This window comes from Periplaneta americana, chromosome 7 (genome assembly GCF_040183065.1).
Source record: "Periplaneta americana isolate PAMFEO1 chromosome 7, P.americana_PAMFEO1_priV1, whole genome shotgun sequence".
Classification (NCBI taxonomy): domain Eukaryota; kingdom Metazoa; phylum Arthropoda; class Insecta; order Blattodea; family Blattidae; genus Periplaneta; species Periplaneta americana.
The window spans coordinates 163,855,949-163,879,413 of record NC_091123.1 but is presented as its reverse complement, the minus strand read 5'-3'; the positions used below and the strand labels follow the sequence as shown (position 1 = coordinate 163,879,413).

General features: G+C 40.0%; 2 protein-coding genes and 1 long non-coding RNA gene across 3 annotated transcripts in view; all 3 read right to left on the bottom strand.

Annotated features, from left to right (window-relative positions):
- The window catches only part of LOC138703677 (GTP-binding protein Rhes), a 386,233-nt gene extending 373,785 nt beyond the window's left edge, over positions 1-12,448 (bottom strand). Inside the window, exon 1 of the mRNA XM_069831771.1 lies at positions 12,184-12,448. Coding sequence (XP_069687872.1) covers positions 12,184-12,314 — 131 coding nt within the window. The 5' untranslated portion in view covers positions 12,315-12,448. The remainder of the gene's footprint in view (positions 1-12,183) is intronic.
- On the bottom strand, positions 3,976-7,352 carry LOC138702649 (uncharacterized). Its single transcript, XM_069829974.1, has 4 exons — positions 6,067-7,352; positions 5,457-5,984; positions 4,155-5,381; positions 3,976-3,984 (listed from the first exon to the last, which is right to left on the bottom strand). Exons 2-4 carry the CDS (start codon positions 5,703-5,705, stop codon positions 3,976-3,978), a joined length of 1,485 nt encoding a protein of 494 aa, XP_069686075.1. The 5' UTR covers positions 5,706-5,984; positions 6,067-7,352.
- Positions 12,449-12,468: 20 nt separating the features above from the next.
- The window catches only part of LOC138703679 (uncharacterized), a 313,199-nt gene continuing 302,202 nt past the window's right edge, over positions 12,469-23,465 (bottom strand). Inside the window, exon 3 of the long non-coding RNA XR_011333229.1 lies at positions 12,469-12,604. This is a non-coding gene — a long non-coding RNA (uncharacterized lncRNA). The remainder of the gene's footprint in view (positions 12,605-23,465) is intronic.

Below are 23,465 nucleotides of genomic sequence, written 5' to 3'. Positions count from 1 at the left end.
GTCCGGCGTACGACAATTGGCGCCCAACGTGGGGCCATTTTTTCAGTTGGTACTGAGACGAATCCACATACACCCCATAGCTCTTCACTCTTCCGAGAGGAGTAATTTTCTCGGTGGCGCCCAACCATGTTTACACGCACCAGAGACCAGTGCTGCCAACGGGGTTGCCCCGGACGCGGGCAATACTATGTCGACTGCGGCACCTGCCCCACCTTCTACCACGCAGTGTGCCTCGGGCTCGAGGACGAGCCCCAGCTCCGAGAAAGCAACCCGTTCATTTGCGACTGGTGTCGCAAGAAGAAGGATGAAGATAAGATGGAACTCGAGATGCTGCGGAGACTCATGCGCAGTCTTCGCCCCGCCGAGGTTCCACAACCACTTGTGCTCCCCGAGTTCCATGGATTGGAGCACGAGGATCCGGCCGGTTTCATCTCCAGATGCCGCGACCTACTTACCGAGGCGCACATAGACCCCTCCCAGTGGTCACGCCTCGTTCAACAGCAGCTGAAGGGACCAGCCAGGGACTGGCTACTGCTCTTCAGTGGCATTCCTTTCTCCTGGGAGGAACTGCAACAAGGACTGACTCACCGCTTCGACAGCCCGGCTGTAAGGGCTGCTCTCCAAGCTTCTCTCTACGGGAAGCACCAACGAGAAAACGAGGCTGCCGATCAGTTCATCACGGGAAAAATTTTCCTTTATCGGCGACTTTTTCCTAATGCCGATCCCAACACGATCATTCCAGTGATCATCGAACTTCTGCGGCCACAACTTCGGCCGTTTCTCAGACATCCTGTTCCGACAACTACAATGGAACTGATACATCGTGCTGTTCCTCTGGAGGGCGACATCAAGCACACCGCTGCCAAGCATCATTTCACTTCATCATCAAACGCTCCACGGTGCCACTACTGCCCGGGGTACCACTACAATCGGGACTGTCCGGTCCGACAGCAGAGACGCACCGCTCCTGCTCGCCACATCCCGATCTCCAGCCCCGTCGCGCAGATGGCCCTAGCTCCCGATGAAGAGGAAACGGTCCCGAGGATTGACATCCGAATGGGAACCCTCGCAGCCACAGCGGTCGTCGACAGTGCCGCCTCCAGAAACATCATCAATGCTGCGAAAGTTCCAAATGGCAGCACCATACGAGCCCGACAGGATGTCATTCATCTTGCCCAACGCGAGCAGACAATGGCAACCCAGGGCGAAGCAGAGATACCCGTCACACTTGCGGGAACAACGAAGCCCATCAACTTCCTCGTCGCACCAGAGCTGCGTGCTGATGCGATTTTAGGGAATACATGGTTGCGAGACATGTCAGCGCAACTAGACTATCGACAAGGACAGCTGAGGTTGGGAAACGGTGCAGTAGTACCGTTGATCAACAATCCCAGAACCGGAGAGGGTACCAAGCCAGAACCACAAAGGGACGCCGCTCCTGGCGGAAGGCAACAGCCACCGCCACCGGTCAAGCCTGTACCCGGAGATCCCGCTAAGGAGGAACGGTACCAGCATCTCTCCGGCCATGTCAGTGGCCCTCCCTCACAGAGCGGACGCAAGGAGGATCCTTTAGCGTCTAGGCCACTAGAGCTCCACATGTTGGAGATAGGAGTCACGAGCGACAGCCACGCCCCCACTGCAGCTGAAGGGATCTGTTGCTCTGAGGAGGTACCACAGGTGGAGGACCCACTTGAAAAGGGAGACCCTGGCGGGTCCCAGACAGTTGCCCAAGACGTCGCGGACACCAGGCACAAAGTTACTCCTCCTACTGCTACAGAAGGGATGCCGGATCCACTCCGAGGCGGCAACCCGACATCAGATGGCCCATATTCCGAGGTCACAAGCAACACCGACATCCCTCGGTACATCCGGTCTCCCGAGACCACAGGGACGACCAACGAGCTCAGCGGTCCAGGATGTTGGCGCGCTGTGACCACCTGCAAGGAGGCGAAACCTTCCCCGCCTAATCCAGACCGACCTGCGGACACACCAACACCATCCCAGACGACGCCGGAGGCTGCTAGGAGCGACGCTGCAGCACCATTGCCGGTGTTGCCTCCACAAAGAAGAAAACGCAGTGGCCAACCTGATCAGATCGCCGTGTGCGCGCTCGCGATGTGTGATCAAACCGAACGAGCTATTGATGCGAGTGTAGTGGTGCCGCAAAGCAAACAAAACAAGATTGTTGACACGCGATCGGCGTTCACAAACCATGATCCAAACATACAGACCAAATACGATAAGCACAGATTGGGGCCGAGACCTCCATAGCTTAAGAGACACGGACTCTCGGACTAGGCAACCTTAGCCTTTCAATTTATTGTATTCATTCATTGTATTTTCTCATGTTCAGTGTATTCTTTTGTTTTGTGATACTCCACTTCTGTTCATTGTATTTAATTGTCTTGTTGTAAGGGTTATATTACATAACTTACTAGTAGTACCGCACGGGCAAAAACAGGAGGGGCGATTGTTGTGTATATCAATTCTCGATGCCCGTGCGTCCTACTTTAAACGGTTCAAACCTACCCGCGCAAACTAGAGTCGCTGCTTTATCTCTCTCAGAAAGCAGGTTGGCTCGCTTTTTTTTTCCCCCTCTTGTGAGGGAGAAAGCAAAGATCGCGCGGCGACGAGTCACGTTGGCAACAGAAACACCCCCAGGCACTGTGACGTCAATGGCGTCCTCAACCACCATTGTTCCGAGGGGTATAAATATAACGCATCCCCGCGACTTCAGTCACCCGTTCGTCAGATGGCAAAGAGGTAGCTCTAGCGCGACCTCCGTCACTGACAGCAGTCTCCCAACCAGGCCTACGCTATGGTTGTCTTTTGTTCGGACGTGTCTGCACACGGCCACCACTCCGGGAACAGGGAGCCAAGCTGCGCCCCTGTCTCCTGTATTCTTTCCTACACTAGCCTCACTTCTTACGTATTCTAAACTTATTTTATTCTAGTCTCGCTACAAGCCTCATCACCACCTCCAACCCGCACACTTCTCTCCCCTGATCACCCTTATCTCTCACCATCCTGACTTCGACTCCCAGCTCTTATCCCGGCTTGTTCGATTAAACACAACCATCTCCTCAGCCCCCCCCCCTCTAGAGTCGGTAAGTCGCGAGTGCGCTCTGTTGATCCGTCGATGATAGAGGTAACCCTTCCCCGCTCCTGAAGTCGGTAAGTCGCACAGTACGCTGTGTTGATCCTCCGATGCCAGGAGCTTGTTCTCGAAGTCGGTAAGTCGCACAGCACGCTGTGTTGATCCTTCGAACTAGAGAACTAACCTTCTACCTCATTCCATCTCTCTCGTTATCCTGCCCCCCCACAACACACCTGAGAGCAAGCCGATTTTCCCCAGGCACTCCCGTTACCCCTACCTTCCTCTCACTCAAGTCGCACTTTACTATCACCCATCATAACTCTCCCCGCATCGAAGCCTCAGGACGAATTTCTAAACCATCAATTTCTATCACGACTCCCCCGTTACCCCTACCACAGAACTAGGAGGGAACCATAGTTACACTTTCACTGTTATTTCTGTAATAAACAATGTTACTTTAAAAACAGTCTTTCCTTTAAACTTCACCACAGTTTCGTATCCCCCACCCACAAACCACAGCCATCTTGTCACGTCACTCCCGTTTCCCCTCCCCAACTCGACAACACGTCGGAGAGCGAAACGACCAGGAGTCCGGCGTACGACACAGTACAATAGGAATAAAGTGCTGATGCTGATACCTCAAATTACACTCATTGTGAGCGGCACCGCGAAATTTCCCCGTCAAATGATCATGATCACGAACTTTATAATTATCGCCTATAAAATCGCCCTTTTTACAGATATAACATATATTTGCTTTCAAGTATGCGTCATTTTCTTCACTGGTTAATGGAATCATTTCTTTAATATCCTGAAATAGTATTTGTTCAATTTTTTTCGTTTCCATCAACATGTCTTGTACGAAATGCTTTGCTGCATCACACCCCCTGTACAATTTCATGTCAGTGTACGTATCCTGACTATCCTTAAGGATATAGCAATAACTAAACGGTGTATGTTTCTGATATTGCACCGTATAACTAGAGTCTGGATTCCCATGACAGTTCTCAATGGGCTCTAATAGACACTCAAAATCTGCATAAATCACAAATCTCACCTTCTGCGAAAATTCGGGACGATCAAAAGACAGACAATCTTTATACGGAAATACTGATCTAACAGCACTAAATTGTGAACATACGCTTTCGTGATCTTTCAATCGTTCTGCGCATGACCTAACCTCATTATGTCGAAAATATGCAAAACACCGTTTACAAACGGCAATTTTATTGTCGGAAGGTGTCAGTTGAGGCCGTACGAGTGCGCTGAAATTTGTTATGCAACAGTAGTGTGAGATGTTTTCATTACTAATGTATAACAAATCCCTATGATCCGGTAATTCCTTTTCACACATCCTGAGAGGAAATACATCATCATTCTCGTCAAGTGCAAACACATTTATTGAAATATCATTGCGTTTTTCAAATTTTGCAATGTCCTTAATTCCCACGGGGAAGTCAATACACCAATCATATTTACATTCCAAATCTGGTCTATTTTCATAGCTAAACGTAAAGTTCTTGTCTCTATCAACATATTTCGATAGTATGCAATACTTAAAACAATAAATATCACTGTTGGCAATGTTTACTAGAGACTTTGAATTTTTGTACCTTTGAGGAAGTTCTATGTGTGCACTTCCACCCATCAATGGCGTATATTTATTTACTCGCAATTCTAATTTATGTAATTTGACATAAAATAAACCCGAACCCTTCATACTACATTCTTCAAACTCTTTCAGAATCTTTTCCTTTTGTTTGTTGATAAATTCCCTGATATCCGAATACTGATATAGCACATCATGTTTACTTTTAAAATTATGAAATATTGTCTCGTTGTGAACACTGGCAAACATACATTCAACAAATATGTTAAATTTTAAAGCAGAGTACTCGCTTAAATGTCTCTTTAAAATGTCTTGCATTTCATCAGTGACACATTCTAAAATATCTTTCAATTCACTCTCATGATTTGTCAGGTTTAGAGCAATATAAGTCTTCAAACGATTTTTGAATGCTCTTTCCGATAACGCAAACACAGATCCTGAACATACTTGACTGGATTTTGACGCCACCATTGGGACAGCATCCGCTCCAGAGGTCGGTTGTGCAACCATCCCAGATGTTGATGTTGGGATAGCAACTACTCCCGAGAAAGGTGACGTAATCATTTCGGATGCAGAGGTAGATGGTGGCATAGAATCTACCCGTGCGGTGTTCATGACAAGTGTAGCGTTTCCAACTCCATTCACTTTCTCATAAGCCCCTTTGGCATCTGTAACCTGATATACAATTAATCATTAATATTGTCATAAGTATTAAACAAACTTAGTATGTGTTTATATTTATATACTTACCATATTATGGTTTTTCACATGCTGGACCATATGTCTTTCGACTTTGCCAACTGTACCACATAGTTTGCACTTGAACCTGGTTGTGCTGTGATATTCTTTTATGTGTCGTGCTAAAATGTCTTTGGATGAATAGTCTTTTGAACAAATATCGCATTTGTACCCTATCGCACTATGTTTGTTCTTCACACGTGCTGTTAATCTCCATTTATGTGAAAATGTTTTGCCACAAATGTCGCATTTGTTCTCCATTTTTGTTATTTATGTGGTCAATTGTTGAATAATGTCTTCCACATCCGTCCCCTCCTCCTTCAAAGCTTCTCCTCTTTTAGTTCTCTGCTGAAAACAATAATGTAAGTTAGCCATACATACAGTACACACTACATAAGCATCATTTGATATCAGAACAAATAAAAATACACTCACCGCTTTGTGGTTAGGGCATGTTTCAATACAATTCTCCCGCCAAAATCTGTTTTTCCTGTTGGCTTTTTTCTCCTCATCAACGACTATTTTCACAATTTCAGGTTTCTTTTAAACAAAACAATAACAAATATAATCATTGTGCATCACAAATACAGTTATACTTCCTATGAAAAATAAATACACTTACCGGTTTATAATTGGGACATGTGACATCACATCTCACCCGGTAACATCTTTTTTTTTTTTTTTTTTTTTTTTTTTTTTGCGTTTTCACAACCACGTCCACACTTTCTGGTTTCTGCACAAAAGCAAAATAACAAATATTACCATTATGTATATCATATTAGAATTAATTAAAGAAATAACCACACTGTACTCACCTCTTTGTAAGTGAGGCAGTTAGGATCGCACAGTTCCCGCCAGACGGGGAAATGTGACTCGGATGATCGCTGTATTCAATCAGGTGCTCGCCATTACCTAGGCAGGTATTGTGATGGTAGGTATCCTCGTGTGTTGAAATTGAATTTAAAAAAAAGAATTTCCGTATTACCACATGGTAACACTAATGAGTAATCAGTATGTAACTGATTTTCTCCATGTATTATTCTCTTCACCTCCGTATGTATTTTATTAGAGTTGTTTATGTAGTACTTGTGAACGATTTGGTGCGGTTCATCCAACCATTCATCTCTCATAACAGTTGGATATGAATATGTTACCTCAAATGGCAATTTTCAATGTTATTCTTTCGTTATTAGTGGAATGTTCTTCAAAGCGCTACTGTCCATGACTCCTCATCATGCCCTAATACTTCCGCTTTTATATCAGTGACATGGAGCAAAAAACTCATAGGCTATATCTTTCGCAACACAACTTTCTCTTCAACTGGCTGGGCTGCGGAAGGTCAGCAGGTGTATACCGACACGTGTCAGCTACTTTCTCTTTCAAGTAAGGTCGACAGGTATGTATTCGAGACAGTGCTTGCGCTTCCGACATGCGTGACCCACTTCTCATGCAGATGGCTACACCGATCGCCTATTAAAAACTCATACAACACTTTATTTTCAACTGGCCGGGGGAAACGTTCTCACAATACAATGGGCAAAGTTGCACACAACACGTGTCGAGGTGTTGTTTACCTTGTCACTTGCCCTGCCGAGGCCAACACGTTACGCCACGATTTCACATTATTTTGTAACCATGTGGATTACTAACAACGGACCACGACATGTGGGACTTACATAACGCAGAAGTCAACAAGCTTTCACTTTCACAAAACCCCTCTCCCCAGTAGCAGTTGAATTCAACATTCCCTCCATTCTCATTCGCCAATCGCTTTCCCATTATCCATTTGCATACGAGTATCACCCCACCCAACCACCGTTTACGACCATTCCCATACATGAGGTCTCCATCCTCATTCGCTAATCACAATCCCCTTCCAACCCCATTAACCAATCGCATTTAAGACCCTCCCCCATGCACCAATCAAAATTGAGTTCCCCCACTTCTGTTTCAACCAATGACGAAGCAACGCCACGCCTCCTTCCCCCACCCCTCCTTTAGCCACGCCCCTCCAGGACCTCCATACCCACAAGCCGATCACGTGACCCCACTTTCTATACTACTTCCACTCTCCTGTAACTCCATCCCTCTTAGCCCCAAATATTTTCCTAAGCACCTTATTCTCAAACACCCTTATCCTATGTTCCTCTCTCAAAGTGAGAGTCAAAGTTTCACAACTATAAAGAACAACCGGTAATAAAACTGTTTTGTAAATTCTAACTTTCAGATTTTTTGACAGAAGACTGGATGATAAAAGCTTCTCAACCGAATAATAACAGGCATTTCCCATATTTATTCTGTGTTTAATTTCCTCCAGAGTATCATTTATATTTGTTACTGTTGCTCCAAGATATTTGAACTTCTCCACCTCTTCAAAAGATAAATTTCCAATTTTTATATTTTTTCATTTCGTACAATATTCTCGTCACGAGATATAATCATATATTTTGTCTTTTCGGAATTTACTTCCAAACCTATCTCTTTAGGTCTACTTGCTTCCAGTAAAATTCCCGTGTTTTCCTAATCGTTCGTGGATTTTCTCCTAACATATTCACGTCATCCGCATAGACAAGCAGCTGATGTAACCCGTTCAATTCCAAGCCCTCTCTGTTATCCTGGACTTTCCTAATGGCATACTCTAGAGCAAAAGTTAAAAAGTAAAGGTGATAGTGCATCTCCTTGCTTTAGCCCACAGTGAATTGGAAACGCATCTGACAGAAACTGACCTATACGAACTCTGCTGTACGTTTCACTGCATATCACACAATTCTGAATTACAGCAATATAATCTAATGGAGGTATCGCTTCTATTCTGTGTTTCAAATGCGATTGAATACGTTACAATTACACGTATCGTACTTTATTTGTTGCAAATCTGTCTTGTTTAGTTTACATCAAACCGAAAATGCTATGCAAAACGGAGGTTTAATGTTTGATGGATGTTTTCACATATTTCTTACAAGATAATACGAATCTTGCGATATTTTTTTCAGGGCACATACTGTCTGCAAGAAGATAAACTTTCGAATTCTAAATGAGGCACTAGAGCAGGTGGACATCTTCAAATACTTGGGGTGAACATGAGCTGCTGCCAAGAAGTCAGAAGAAGAATAGCAATGGCAAAGAAAGTTTTTAATAAGAAAGGAGCATCTTCTTCGGACCGCTGGAAGAAGAACTAAGGAAAAGACTAGTGAAGTGCTTTGTGTGGAATGTAGCATTGTGTGGGGGCACAAACATGGACATTACGACGAAATGAAGAGAAGCGAACAGAAGCATTTTAAATGTGGATATGGAGAAGAATGGAGCATGTGAAATTGACAGACAGAATAAGAAACGAAGCTGTGTTGGAAAGAGTGGGTGAAAAAAAGGATGATGCTGAAAGTGATCAAGAAGAGAAAAGGGAATTGGGTAGGTCACTGACTGAAAAGAAAGTGCTTACTGAAGGATACATGAGAAGGAATGCTTTCTACTCAATATTCTATTCGTTATATCGGTCAGCGCTATATCGAGTGTTACTGTACCGAAAATGTTTATTTCATAATAAAATCCGAACACTAATACAAGGACATCACTTTATTTTTACCAACATTTTTAACATTAACCTGGATATACTCGGAAACACTGTTGCCCCCTTCCATTACAGGAGTTTGGTGTTACTAGTGCAATATGTAAACAAATCATTTTACTAGGTATAGGAGGAGAGAAAAGTAGTGTATCCATTTATGTTGTAGGGAAATACGATATTACGATTGTCAGTTTGATCATCACTTTTACGGAATTTATCAAAATACAGTAGAGTAGTAACATTTTTTTTTCAAAAACTCAACTTTTCAGGCGGCTATGTTCGTTATGTAATGTCTACTTTATTTAGCATATTAATTATTGATGTTAACATACAATATAGAGAGTGCATTTAAATTTAGGGGCTCATAAGTAAAGGGCTATAAGTGCACTTAAGTTACTTTTGAGAAAATGTGGTTTAAATATTTAAGCTTTCGTAAAATCGGTGAAATTTTTTATTTAAATTTTAATGTGTGATGCGATTAAAATATCCCTTTGCTACTAAAATTTTAGATACTTTCGCTTACACTGGATGCACTTAACTCATGTTATTACAAATGTCACTAGCATTCCTTTGCTTCTAGCCACCTCAATTCAAAAAAAGCTAATCTGAATTTTTAAACAAGTTGCTGAAAATGGTTGCCGTTCATTACAATGCAGGCTTCAATTCAGTACGCATATTATTAAAAACATTTTGAAGCATATTCTCTGAAATTGAATTTATCGTTTCTTGAATATAATTTTTTAGCACGATATTATTAATATAGGTTCTTTCTTCTATAGAAAACGCAATCATATTTATGAAACACACTATACACTGCAGTGTTTACTTCACTGCTTGAAGACTTCGAATGCAACAGCGGCCGTAAGTTTGTGTGTCTGACGGGAGCTAGGACATTAGTGAAGGGGTGAGAGTGAAGTACATTCAGAAATGCAGGTAGAATAAAAATGCAAGTAAAAATAAAATGATGTCCCTGTAGTAGGATCTATTATTATTATTATTATTATTATTATTATTATTATTATTATTATTATTATTATTATTATTATTACTATTATTATTATTATTATTAATTGCATATTGTTCCTGTATTTCTGCTACTGTAGGCTATTGTTATTATTCTAATACTAGTTGAGTGGAAGAGAAGGTTTAATGGCCTTAACTCTGCTAGTAGAAATACATCTATTAGGGGAGACTCGGCAAATTCCGCAATATTAAGAAGTAAATCTATCATATTTTTACCAAAATGTTTATTGAAAAATATTATCAAGGTATGTAGACATGGACGAAACCTTTCATTACCAAATGAGATATAGAGGCCTATTAAAATGCAAATATATTTAGTTGTACATACATTACGGTTGAAAAAGAACTCGGGTAATTCTGCAACAGTATGGATAAATCCGCAATAGGACTTGGCTAATTCCGCAGTAGTAAATTATTAAGAAATACATTATGAAAGTAACATAAAAGGAACAATTTATATGTAACAACGCTCACTTTCTTCACAGCTGTGTAGTAAAACACGAAAAACAGCCAATTTTCGATGTTTCACTGTATTGCCGACAGAGGTGCCGACCAATATCCTTGATTTTTTTCTACAGCACTGCAGACGACATGCCTCCTGTTGACAGCCTCTCAAAACTTACGTTCACGCTACTGTAAAACCGCAGTAAAATCATGTATGCACTACTGCGGAATTAGACGTACTGCGGAATTAGTCGAGTTTCCCCTACTACTAGTACAGAGCGTTCGCCTACGGGTGAGGCCAGGAAAGCGGCATGTACTGATACGCCGCTTTGTGCGCGCAGTTGTTGAGACGCCCTCGACAATCAAGGACATCAAGGTCGACAAGTTATCAGTTGTGAGCCAGATGTTGCAGTATTTAACACGTACAGTGCAGTTTCTTAAATATTCAGCGTTGTGTAAAATTTGTTAACAATGCAAAATTCACGCTTGAACAGAGAGTTTTTATGTATGATGCATATGTGAAAACAGAGACATGTAGAGAGGTGCGAAGGCAATTTGAAGTGAAATATCTGGGTGCTCCAATTCAGGGTAGAGAAACTGTTGGACGTCTTGTTAACAAATTAAGGACGAGGGTCGATAAATACTACAATTCCTAAGCGAAAACAAAGAGTATTGACGGGAGAAAAAATTGATGAAATCATTGCATAATTTACACGCTCTCCTAATAAATCTCTAAGACGTGTTTCACAGGAAGTTGGTGTTTCAAAAACATCAGTCTTTACTGCTGCTAAACTTTTAAAATTAAAACTCTACAGAGTATAGTATAGAAAGCAGAAGCTTACGGATAGACGATTCCCGCAAGCGACACCGCAGGCAGGCCGCTTTCCTGGCCCCACCCGTAGGCGAACGCTCTGTACTATTATACTTAGCAATTTTTTAGTGTTCTACTCACTGCAGAGGGAATTTTCTAAAGCACTGTATAACATTCTGACAATCGCAATTACCGATAGCTGTAGTTTGTTATCAAGACCTCGAAGAACTGTCAAAATTTTATCTTTGCTATTCCTCCATGTATCCAGTTTTTTGCGTAGTGAGTTATCCTTATAGTGTAAGTCCTAATTGACATTTTGTACTTCTGGTCTGAAATGACAGTTATTAATAATAATAATAATAATAATAATAATAATAATGGCTTTATTTAACCTGGCAGAATTAAGGCCGTAAGGCCTTCTCTTACACTCAACACTATAGCTTGTCCAAGTCAAGTCTGCGAGTGGGGATATCGGGATGGAATGTAGAGGCAAAACACAGTTGCCACATAGGTCACTTGACGCTCAGATTTCAACGTGTGGACATCGTTTAAAATACACTATGGAGCGCACGCATTTTTGTCCTTGTCTTCAGATAAAGGCAACAATTACGCTGCTTCCCCCCCCATGCAACTCTCTCTTCTACGCCCACGCTTGCCAATAAGAACGCCAAACCTCCCTGTCAAGCAGAAGTAGAAGTACAGTCTATTTCAAAGCGTCTTAAATTGTTACCGCTCTATGAACTGAAGCGCAGTAGGAAAACTTTGCTGTCATATGAGACTGTACTGGTCTCCTCTCGTTACCGCCTCCTTTCACTACAGAACTGCCTCCAACTTCCCCTCTCGGCTCGCAGACTTAACTTTGTCGAGCTGTACCATGTGTTATAAAAAGTCAGTACCTGGCAACAATGGACGTCTTGCCAACCCTGGAGGAGCCGAGCAGCACGAGTCTGTAGCAGTTCTTGGGCGGTGGTTTGCAGCTGTCCTCGCAGGACGAAGAGCTCCCAGGACTCGGCCCCGGGCCTGACATCACGGCCTCCGGCTCCCCCTCGGACACGGCTGTTCTTCTGGACGGCGCCTCCCCCACGGGCAAGGCGACGTCGTTAGGAGACGCCCGGCTGGATCCACAGAGTCGGGACACGGCGTCCCTGAAGCAGGACGTGGCCCCGTTCAGCGCCAGGTGGAACCCCGTGCACGGGCCGGCCGCCCCAGTCCCCGCCACGGGCCCCGCGGTGTCGCGGCAGCCTCCCCGTCCATCCTCCACCGTCACCGCCCCCAGGACACCGCACCGGCACCGCAAGCCCGCTGCTTCAGGCGCTCCTGCAATGCAACCACATTCGTGGTAAACTCCACGGGCTGTATCTATTATCTGCCTATTACAGTAGAACCTTTATTATCCGTGGTAATCAAGGGGGTGGACTGGACGGTTAATCGAAAAAATCGGATAATCCGTACCATAAAATATTTCCATAAATTAAGTCGATATCACAGTTTCACAATTTCCTCCGTGGTCTTGTGTTTAACATGCTAGATAGTGAATCACAAGTTTACTGTAAGTCCGGTTGTCAACAGTGGGTTTATAAGAGCCAAGTAAATTAATTCCTTGAGTTGATTCTTTGCGGAAAGATAGGAATAGTAGAGGTTTCTTGTTGTAGATATACAGGTTTTTTTTTTTTTTTTTTTTTTTTTACACTTTACCATTGCTTTTAATTAAATCGCGCATATTTGTAACGCCAGTGTCATATTATGATGCGACACATGCCACAGTTTCTCTTTTCCCAAACTGATTAATTAGGCCTATTATTTGTATTCTTATTTCGATACTTAGAAAAACACTTCTGACACCCGTGGAAGATCTTTTGCATAGAAATTATGAAGTACGGGCGCTCGAACAGATACTGAATGCTGCACGGGTGTGCTCTAAATTTTGAGGATGTTCTTGAGACCATTTCTTTGAAAGCAGGTAGTGACTATTTTACAATTTGGGAAAAACAACTTCAAGTAGGCTTATAACAACAGACTCTAGAAAAGAACAGGTACTAATATAGCACCACATAGGCTACTGTACATGTGCGAGATAAACTCCACGGGCCTGTATCTTCGATCTATTATCTACCTATTATTCCCATTTAGGGAGGGGATGAACTGGAACTGTCCTCGCACGCAGACCGCTCCAGTGGGCCCATTGCACTACCCGGAATGGAATGATGTGCATGTCCTAAAGCAGGCCTGCACAAGGTTTGCGCTCTCCGAGCCGGCTCACAGCTCATGAGCGGAATGCAGATATTGGCTGCGCTCTGTATAAGGGTGGACTGGAAGAAGGGGTGATCTCGTACAAAATGTACACAAAACGAAATACAATACTAGTAAGAGTGTTTATGAAATGAATTCCCATTCAGTGTTTGCAAAACTATCTTGTACCATTATTAATTAATAAATATTTATTTTGTGCGAGATCGTGCGTATTTGCTTGTTTTCCGCACCGAACCAATACGCGGTAAGTGTGAAATACCACATTCAGTATTCCCAACGTAACACACATAACAACTTCTCTCTTCTTACCGCTTAAGCGCGTCATTCATTTTACTGCTTTAGGCTTTTAACATATTATTTTTAGAGACGTTTAACATAGTAATAATTATAAATTGGAAACTTACCACTGCAATTTCACATAAATTGTAATGTTAATTATTGTTTTTAAATATTTGCAAAAATTAAGTAAAGTCTACTACTCCACGAAACTTACTGCATTCCTGATATAAGTAACATTAAGGAAGCCGTGAAAAAAAATCAACAAGATTCCAGATGCCAATGTTATTACCAAAGCTCGGAACTTGGGGACTTGTGTCTTTGAACGTGGCTAAGCGACCGGACTTCAATGTCAACAAACTCCCGCTTCCAGCACAGAGGTACTGTCAGGTCTGCTATAAAAGTGGTTCCTGGCTGGAACAACATAATGATAATATTATGATAGGTTGAAACACGTAATTTTATAGCATATATATATATATATATGCTACAAAATTACGTGTTTATATATATATATAAACATGCAAAATATATCAAATTTACAGTTCTACTCTGTACATTTCATTACAGTGTATGACTACAAGCATTCGAAGATTTTCGAACCCATAAATTCTTCGTCTGTTAGTTAAACATGATTTGAAACGAAGGAAACTTATTTCCACGTCACATGAAGTGATGGGAGCAAACTTAAATTTTTTTATTTATTTTAACTAGCTACCTAGTGAGTACAAATTGCATTTATAAAATAAAAATATTTCTAGCCACTATCGTAAGAGCCAGGCTCGTGTACGGTGTGGTCTTAGTGAATAATATAACATAAAATTTACAAGGACAGTTTACTAAATACAGTAACTTAATACAAACCAATAAATACAACACAAGAGCAAGAATAAAGAAGAAAGAGAAAACGAGAGAAAAATACACGTTTAATATAAATTGACAATCCGACAGAAGCCAGTGATATTCAATAAAAACATTAATATAGTCGATAGAAATAAAAGGTAAAATAAGTACATTTGTTACTATTATATATCATGGATAATTTTACAAATTTCTTTTTTAAAAGTTTCAATTTTAAAAAATTTCAAATTTGGAAAATGGTTTGAAATTTTATTATAAAGTCTTGGGCCTAAATAAAATACTGAATATTTTCACTGTCACTGTTTCCTGTTCGATTTTCAGCAGATCTCGTATCTGAGAAAGATAAGTATATCCTAAATTTTTCTCGCAAATAGTTTTCAATTAGTGTATCACTACTAGGGAAGATCCCTCTACGACTTGATCCATGGCTATGGACAAATTTTCCATCAATTTAAAGGGCTGCAATGTCTTTCAATGAATGCCCGTTTCCAGCTCTAGTTTATGTGTGGCACAACTTACAAAATATAAACTCTGCATTAGAAGAAAATAATGTATCTCCTCAGAATTCCTCCACGAGATTCTGTACCTAAAATTTAAGAAATGTATTTTCAAACTTCCATAACACCCATTCGAATAACACGTATTTTCTCATTCCTCAGACAGACCATTTACCTGTAATTCTCTTAATGTCATTGGCTTCGACATGACACAGTTTCTACGTTCGTCTTCTTGTCATTCGATGTGGCCACTTTCTTAGTACATACGACTGTCCCTGAGCACTTGCAGCTTGAGCTTTGTGTACGCTGTACCTGTAACCTTACTCAAGCGCACAACACACAAGTCCCCAAGTTCCGAGCTTTGGTTATTACTGCAATATGTTATATAAATAATATTGTTAAAATATTAAAATGGAAAATAAATCATTACATAACCTTACCGTTTGTTTTAAATTCGCATTTATAGACTGGGGGGAAAAAAGACAGACGTATATCACGACCTGCTGGAGTATAGTAAACACAGAAAACATTTTATAGCAACAATGTTGAAGAAAGATATTTTGGTTTTCCGAAGTTCCCGTCATTAAACAGAAACCAACATGGAGATTTCATTGCACCTAATAAGAAATTCGTCTTTCAGGTATGTAATAAACGATCTTCGCACGAAATAATGTACGATACACGAGCGGTATGTTTTGTTTTCATGTTCTCGGAAATTATAAAAGCTCAACTACGTTTCGCTTTTTCAATCTTTTCCTCGACCATGAAAACGTCAACACACCGCTCTTGTAACGTATATTACTATTACATAAATAATAGAAATTCTATAACTACTTAAATGTACAATAACATGTTGTTATATTTTTATTTATGAGTACATGAAAACGAGGTTTTATGCTGTTGGCAGCTGAAAGAAACAGTAGCCTGCTAATCGTAATGAAACATCAGTTACGGAAGTTCGATGTCTGCCTTTATTAAAGTTGATTATAGAAAACAGTTGCTCACAAATATAAATGTTAAGCCAAACATAGCAATCATTTTCACAGCCGTCCACACCGTGTCTAGTCGCGAAACCAGGTGGCCCGGGTTCGATCCCGGTCGGGGCAAGTTACCTGGTTGAGGTTTTTTCCCGGGTTTTCCCTCAACCCAATATAAGCAAATGCTGGGTAACTTTCGGTGTTGGACCCCGGACTCATTTCACCGGCATTATCACCTTCATCTCATTCAGACCCTAAATAACCTAAGATGTTGATAAAGCATCGTAAAATAACCTACTAAATTAAGAAAAAAAAATTCACAGCCAGCCTGTGTAGTCGTGGATATTATTGCTAATGTTTAGTCTCGTAAAACTCAACCAGGCTAGTACTATTATTCAAACGATCTTTAGCCATTAAGTCACATTGAAGATCAATAAGTTCGAGCTGTAAATCGTTAAGTGTCAAATGTTATGTTCCGTCTTTTAGATTCCTCCATACTGTACTGTAGCAGTAGGTAAGCAACGTGAAACAGTTACTGAGAATAGGCCTACACACTGCACTCCACTAGATAGCTGAGTCTACCTATAGCAAGTCTATGTCATTCTGATGTATCTTCCTCTCCGTTTCGGCGAGCGGTAAACACAGCTCTCCCGCTCGAAGGAGCGCGCGCGCTCGTTGAGCGCTGTTTGTGCAGGTATGTCCTAAGGCAGGGCCGGGCATGAGAGCGGCTCAGTCTAGTCGGCCAGAGCTGCTCTCGCTCCGAAAGCCACTTCAATTCCAAGCCAGGGCAGAACGCTCACGCAGTGGCGGACTCGCATTACAGCTACCTTCCCTGCATTAATATAACAAGAGCCACGGTTGTTCTAGTCATTCAGTCTGTCAGTACATAATAGTTTATAAGGATATTACATCAATCCATTGTACAGTACAGACTTTACAACACTCTTATTAATTTAATGAAATAAACTTCGCTCTATGCTCACACACAAATCATTAGGCTTATTTACATAACCCATACGCACATACTGCAATCTCCTCACCACGGTTCTACGAGACAGGCGTATGGCTTCCACTTCCCCTACTTGCTGTGGACAGAGTTCATCTGCCAATATAATTAAACATCGCTTGATGAATTCACCTTCGTTGAATGTTTTCACTTCCTTTGCAATTTCGTGGTAAATTTTGTAGCTAATTCTCATAGCCGATTCACAAAGTGCATTATTGTCATCCTGTTAATATATAATATAAAATAATATAATATAATGTGATGCGATGCGATATATGATATGATATGATATGATATGATATGATATGATATGATATGATATGATATGATATGATATGATATGATATGATATGATATGATATGATATGATATGATATGATATGATATATGATATATGATATATGATATATGATATATGATATATGATATATGATATATGATATATGATATATGATATATGATATGATATATGATATGATATGATATGATATGATATGATATGATATGATATGATATGATATGATATGATATGATATGATATGATATGATATGATATATGATATGATATGATATGATATATTACCATAAATTAATACAACTTAAAGAAAAAGTTTATCAGGTACTTATATTAGAGTATCTATTCGATATTTATATTGCATTATAAGTTATTATAGTACATTTAGTAATATATAATTTTAAATTATACAAATATTATGATATGTCATAGCATAATGTATTACAGTTCATGATATATAATATGATATATATATATATATATATATATATATATATATATATATATATATATAATTTTAAATTATACAAGTATTATAATATGATATATTATATATCATAATACTTGTATAATTTAAAATTATATATTACTAAGTGTATAATAACTTACAATGCAATGTAAATATCAAATAGATACTCTAATATAATGTACCTGATAAACATTTTCTTTAAGTTGTATTAATTTATGGCGTTCATTACCAACATATTTGTCATATTCAGTAGCATGTTGTAAAGAATAATGTCGTTGGATATTGAACCTCTTAATCAGTTGGACTGTTTTATGCCAAATTAAACACTTTGCTAATCCACTGCTCTCTACCAAAAAGAACTCCTCCTCCCATGATACATTAAAAGCACTGGGAATAGCGGGACTGTTTAGTGTATGAGCGGAAGCTCCGTCTTCAAAGTTCGCCGTCATTCTGCACAGTCACCACTGCACCGACACTGAATGACGTACAGTATGCTTACGTCACAGCACTCGCAAGACCCGCTCTTTAAAGCACACAGCGCTCATTTCTCAGAATCACGTAATGTGCCCAGCCCTGTCCTAAAGCCTTCCGCGTTACAGATCTCCCTACACGCAATCTCTTAACTCCCCTACAGACTACATGATCCCTTTACCATTCCACGTAGCCCTCACCGCGGTCCCTCGACCCCGGTTCAACGAGTTACCGTGAGCCCAGTGGAGAGCCCACGTTTTGTAGCGCTACCACCATCAACGAATGGCCACATATCCAAGGGGTCAAAGTTCGGCGGCAGTCCGCAGCCTGACTCTACATCGGGAGAACCCGAAATCTAGGAAAGAAACAGAGATGATTATGAAAGAGGGGAAGTGTAGGCCTAATTATGATAGGGAAATGAATCCGAGGTCCAACGCCGAAAGTTACCCAGCAATATTATTTCCTTTCACAGAATCTAAAAGTTCAACGGCTGTTGGTATGAAACATGGCTTCTATTATGACTTGAAACTAAACAATATAGTAATATACGTTACAAGAGCGGTATGTTGACGTTTTCATGTTCGAGGAAAAGATTGAAAAAGCGAAACTTAGTTGAGCTTTTTTAATTTCCGAGAACATGAAAACAAACATACCGCTCGTGTATCGTACATTATTTTGTGCGAAGATCGATTATTACACACCTTAAATACGAATTTCTAATTAGTTGCAATGAAATCTCAATGTTGGTTTCTGTTTAATGACGGCAACTTCGGAAAACCAAAATATATTTCTTCAACATTGTTGCTATAAAATGTTTTCTGTGTTTACTATACTCCAGCAGGCCGTGATATACGTCTGTCTTTTTTTCCCCCAGTCTATAAATGCGAACTTAAAACAAACGGTAAGGTTATGTAATGATTTATTTTTCATTTTAATATTTTAACAATATTATTTATATAACATATTGCAGTAATAACATTGGCATCTGGGAGCTTGTTGATTTTTTCACGGCTTCCTTAATGTTACTTGTATCAGGAATGCAATAAGTTTCGTGGAGTAGTAGACTTTACTTAATTTTTGCAAATATTTAAAAACAATAATTAACATTGCAATTTAGGTGAAATTGCAGTGGTAAGTTTCCAATTTATAATTATTACTATGTTAAACGTCTCTAAAAATAATATGTTAAAAGCCTAAAGCAGTAAAATGAATGTCGCGCTTAAGCAGTAAGAAGAGGGAAATTGTTATGTGTGTTACGTTGGGAATACTAATGTGGTATTTCACACTTACCGCGTATTGGTTCTGTGCGGAAAACAAGCAAATACGCACGATCTGGCACAAAAAAATATATTACCTAGTGTTATACAAGTGATTGTGTAAAATGGATAATGAATATCTCAATACCATTAGAACAAGTTTCGTTAATTTCCTCATTAGAAAATTTAAGAGAAATGAGGATGGTTTTGGTTAACTTGAATGAAGTTCCCTAGCGCCAAAAAGAAGTCCTTTCACTTCCCATGTATTAATATTCATTTTGTATCTCTCACTGAAGTGAGGAATACATGGATTGTATGTAGGCTAAATAGACTTCTTTTCATCGTTAATGTTATTGGCTTGTTGATCATCCTTCTCAAACCGGACAGTGGGGTCAAGAATGAGGCTCTTTGATTCTGCACTTTTGGTTGACCCATTCTCAGTTAAATAGTGCACTTCTTCGTAAACCTCCCACTTTGGCTTCCGAAGAGTATTATTGTGAATATTTGTGAATATTGGTTATAAACCTTTTCAATTGTGTTTGCTTTTTTATCATAATATAGGCTCTTGTTTCTGTAATCTGTGCTTTTTATTGCTTATATTAATTATTTACTTTGTATTCTTTCTGCTTATCTACAGTGTGATTTTGAACTTCCAACCATAAGCGTTTCCTCATCCGGGAGCAAATTCTTTAATTTATATTATTTCTGTTGTTTAAATATGACATGTTCATTCTTGTTTTATGTACGTAACAGTTTTTTAATGTATTTTTTATTATATTTAATATGTGTTTTTGTGGTTTCCTGATTGTAATAACTTAATTGTAATAAATGTATAACGTATTTAAATTTGAAATAATAAAAAAATGCTTCAATTAGCTGAGGAAAAACCTCGGAAAAAACTTCAACCAGGTAACTTGCCCCAACCATGATTTGAATCAGGGCCCGCTCGTTTCACGGTCAGACGTTCTAACCGTTACTCCACAGTGGTGTACGCCCAGTGTCTTCCTCTTGCTAAAGCGGACATGGTACTTGCTCATAATTTGTTGACTGCCATTTTGTACGCATAAATGTGACATCCGTTCTTCTGTTCTTTCAAATACGTAAGTACCTCTCATGACTACGGTAATATTGTAGTTTTTGCTATAAATTGTCAGATTCGTGAGCACAACATGGGGTCACTATAAATTTGTCCATTTCTGTCATCTCCTAAAAGATTCCTTTTTTCTTTATATTGTAACTTTTAATTCAAACAACAATGTAGTTTTTACTTCTATCTTTAATCACACCCGTCAACAATGGGTATTCCACTCAACACTGCAACACAGTAGTCGTTATTGTACTCCACAGACGACAATGACTATTCACGTTTATTATTGAAAAGAACAACAACGTACTCATAATTTTAACTAATGTTCACAAAGCACTATGTACAACAAAACTGTCAGCTCTCAGTTCGTTCGCCTTGACTAGTTCTTCTAGCTCACTCAGTCAAGTTCACGGTGCACTCCGATCCCAAGACTTTCAGATAAAGTCCACTGCACGTCGAACCCAAGACTCCCAGACGCTTTGCTTCCGCCTGAACGCAGCCATACTTACTCAAGTTCACGGCACGTCGAACCCAAGACTCCCAGACGCGTTGCTTCCGTCTGGACGCTGCCACAGTTACTCAAGTTCATGGCACGTCGAACCCAAGACTCCCAGACGCGTTGCTTCCGCCTGGACGCTGCCATAGTTACTCAAGTTCACGGCACTTCGAACCCAAGACTCCCAGACTCGTTGCTTCCGCCTGGACGCTGCCATAGTTACTCAAGTTCATGGCACGTCGAACCCAAGACTCCCAGACGCGTTGCTTCCGCATGGACGCTGCTGCTTCACAAACTGAACTGGCTGTCCAAACTAAACTGGCTTGACCCACTCCATTTATGCATTTAATTGTAGACGTATATTAAGCGAACACAATTTTTAGTAATACAAAATAAATTTCTTTCAATTGTTACTCCATTTCTACACTCAGAAAATGTCAGTTTCTTGTATGATGATGTGCGCCTGCAAAACATTAGGGGTAATCGATGGAAACTCGAGCATTCGGTCGGATGGTCAACCTTGACGGATGTTTTCTGACTGGTCGAATCTAAACCGGTGTTAAGCCGTATTCTGCAGCTCTCGAATTTAATTAAAGAAAACTCCATAGTATGGCAATTGGTAAATATTCAGGAATAAACATTTTTGTAAGAACTAATTTAATTCTAGTTAAATATAAACGATGAAGATTAAAATGTCGAATAATAGAGTACGGAATTATAGGTTTAACGTGTACATGAATGAATACAATGCTTTGTACAAACTGACACCTATGTAATGTATGTGTTTACCAACTCTGTGATTGTAATCGGATAATAGGAAATGTGATTACCGGTACTGAATATCTCTGCTACATTGTGGTAGAGAAAAATAGTGAAATTATGTAATTATTTAAAAGAGAATAAGAAGAGAAACTGAGCTAACAATAGTTTTGAGTGCTGTATGATAATTCTTGTTGTGTCCATACAGTACCTTGCCACATCCTGACGAGGACCTTGAATCTACATCTGCATGGGCCAAAAAGTTTGGTTTGACTCTCAATGCAAGAAAATCACAAGCAATCCTAGTGGGACATCAACGTCTATTATGCAATATTATTCCTACTCTTCCAGTCAAGTTAAACGACACAATAATCCCTTTTCCTTCCTGTGTTAAAAACCTTGGAGTTTACTTTGATACGCATTTAAACTGGAATAACCAAGTAACCCATATTACCAAAAAACTGCTTTCCATACTACATTCCTTAAACAGCATTCGAAAATTCCTTCCGCTATCACTCAGAAAAATACTAGTGGAAACACTAATAATGCCCCACTTCGATTATTGTGATTTTCTACTGACTGACCTCAATGTCAACCAGTCGCAAAAATTACAACGTGTTCATAATTCTTGTGTTCGCTTCGTCTGCGATGTCCGTCGCGCTGACCACATTACCCCATCCTTCCAAACTCTAAACTAGCTACGGCTTAACGAACGTAGAAATTTTCATTCTCTTGTTCTCCTTTTCCAAGTCCTTCACACTTCTACACCTACCTACGTTGCCTCCCGTTTCAGTTACCTGTCATCATATCATAATCGTTTTACCCCCACTCAAAATAGCCGCATACTAGCCACACCAACACATAAGACATCATCGTATTCATCATCATACACAATCTCGCTCTCGCGCTTGTGGAATACCCTACCCAGTGACATCAGAGACTGTCGGAATTTAGTAGCGTTCAAAAGCAAGCTTATTAAGCATTTTCTTACTGCGTAGAGTACTTAAGTACTTAAGTACTTTGTACTTAATAAAAGAAATGCTTCTCTCTTCTTAACTTTTACAATAAACTGTCTAGCTTTTGTTAATCAGTTAATCTTTTAGTACTTTGATTTTTATTGTATCTGTAAATTTAATATTAATTGTAATTATAATTGTAATTGTATTCTTAATATTGTAGTTGTAATCCCCTGGTAGAGGGGAAGAGAAGGCCTGATAGCCTTATCTCTACCAGGTTAAATAAATAAATAAATAAATAAATAAATAAATAAACAAATAAATAAATAAAAATCTTATTGCTGTTACGTTCTGGAGAACCCAGCGGGGATTTTCACCTTCTTCACTAAAACTGTCTTAGCAGACGATGCTTCAATACCAATTCTTTTGGAGAGTTCCACACGTCCAGTGTTTGTCGTCTTACAATAAAACCCTTACAACCTTAACGCGGACATCGTCACTTTCAACGACGGATATATCAAC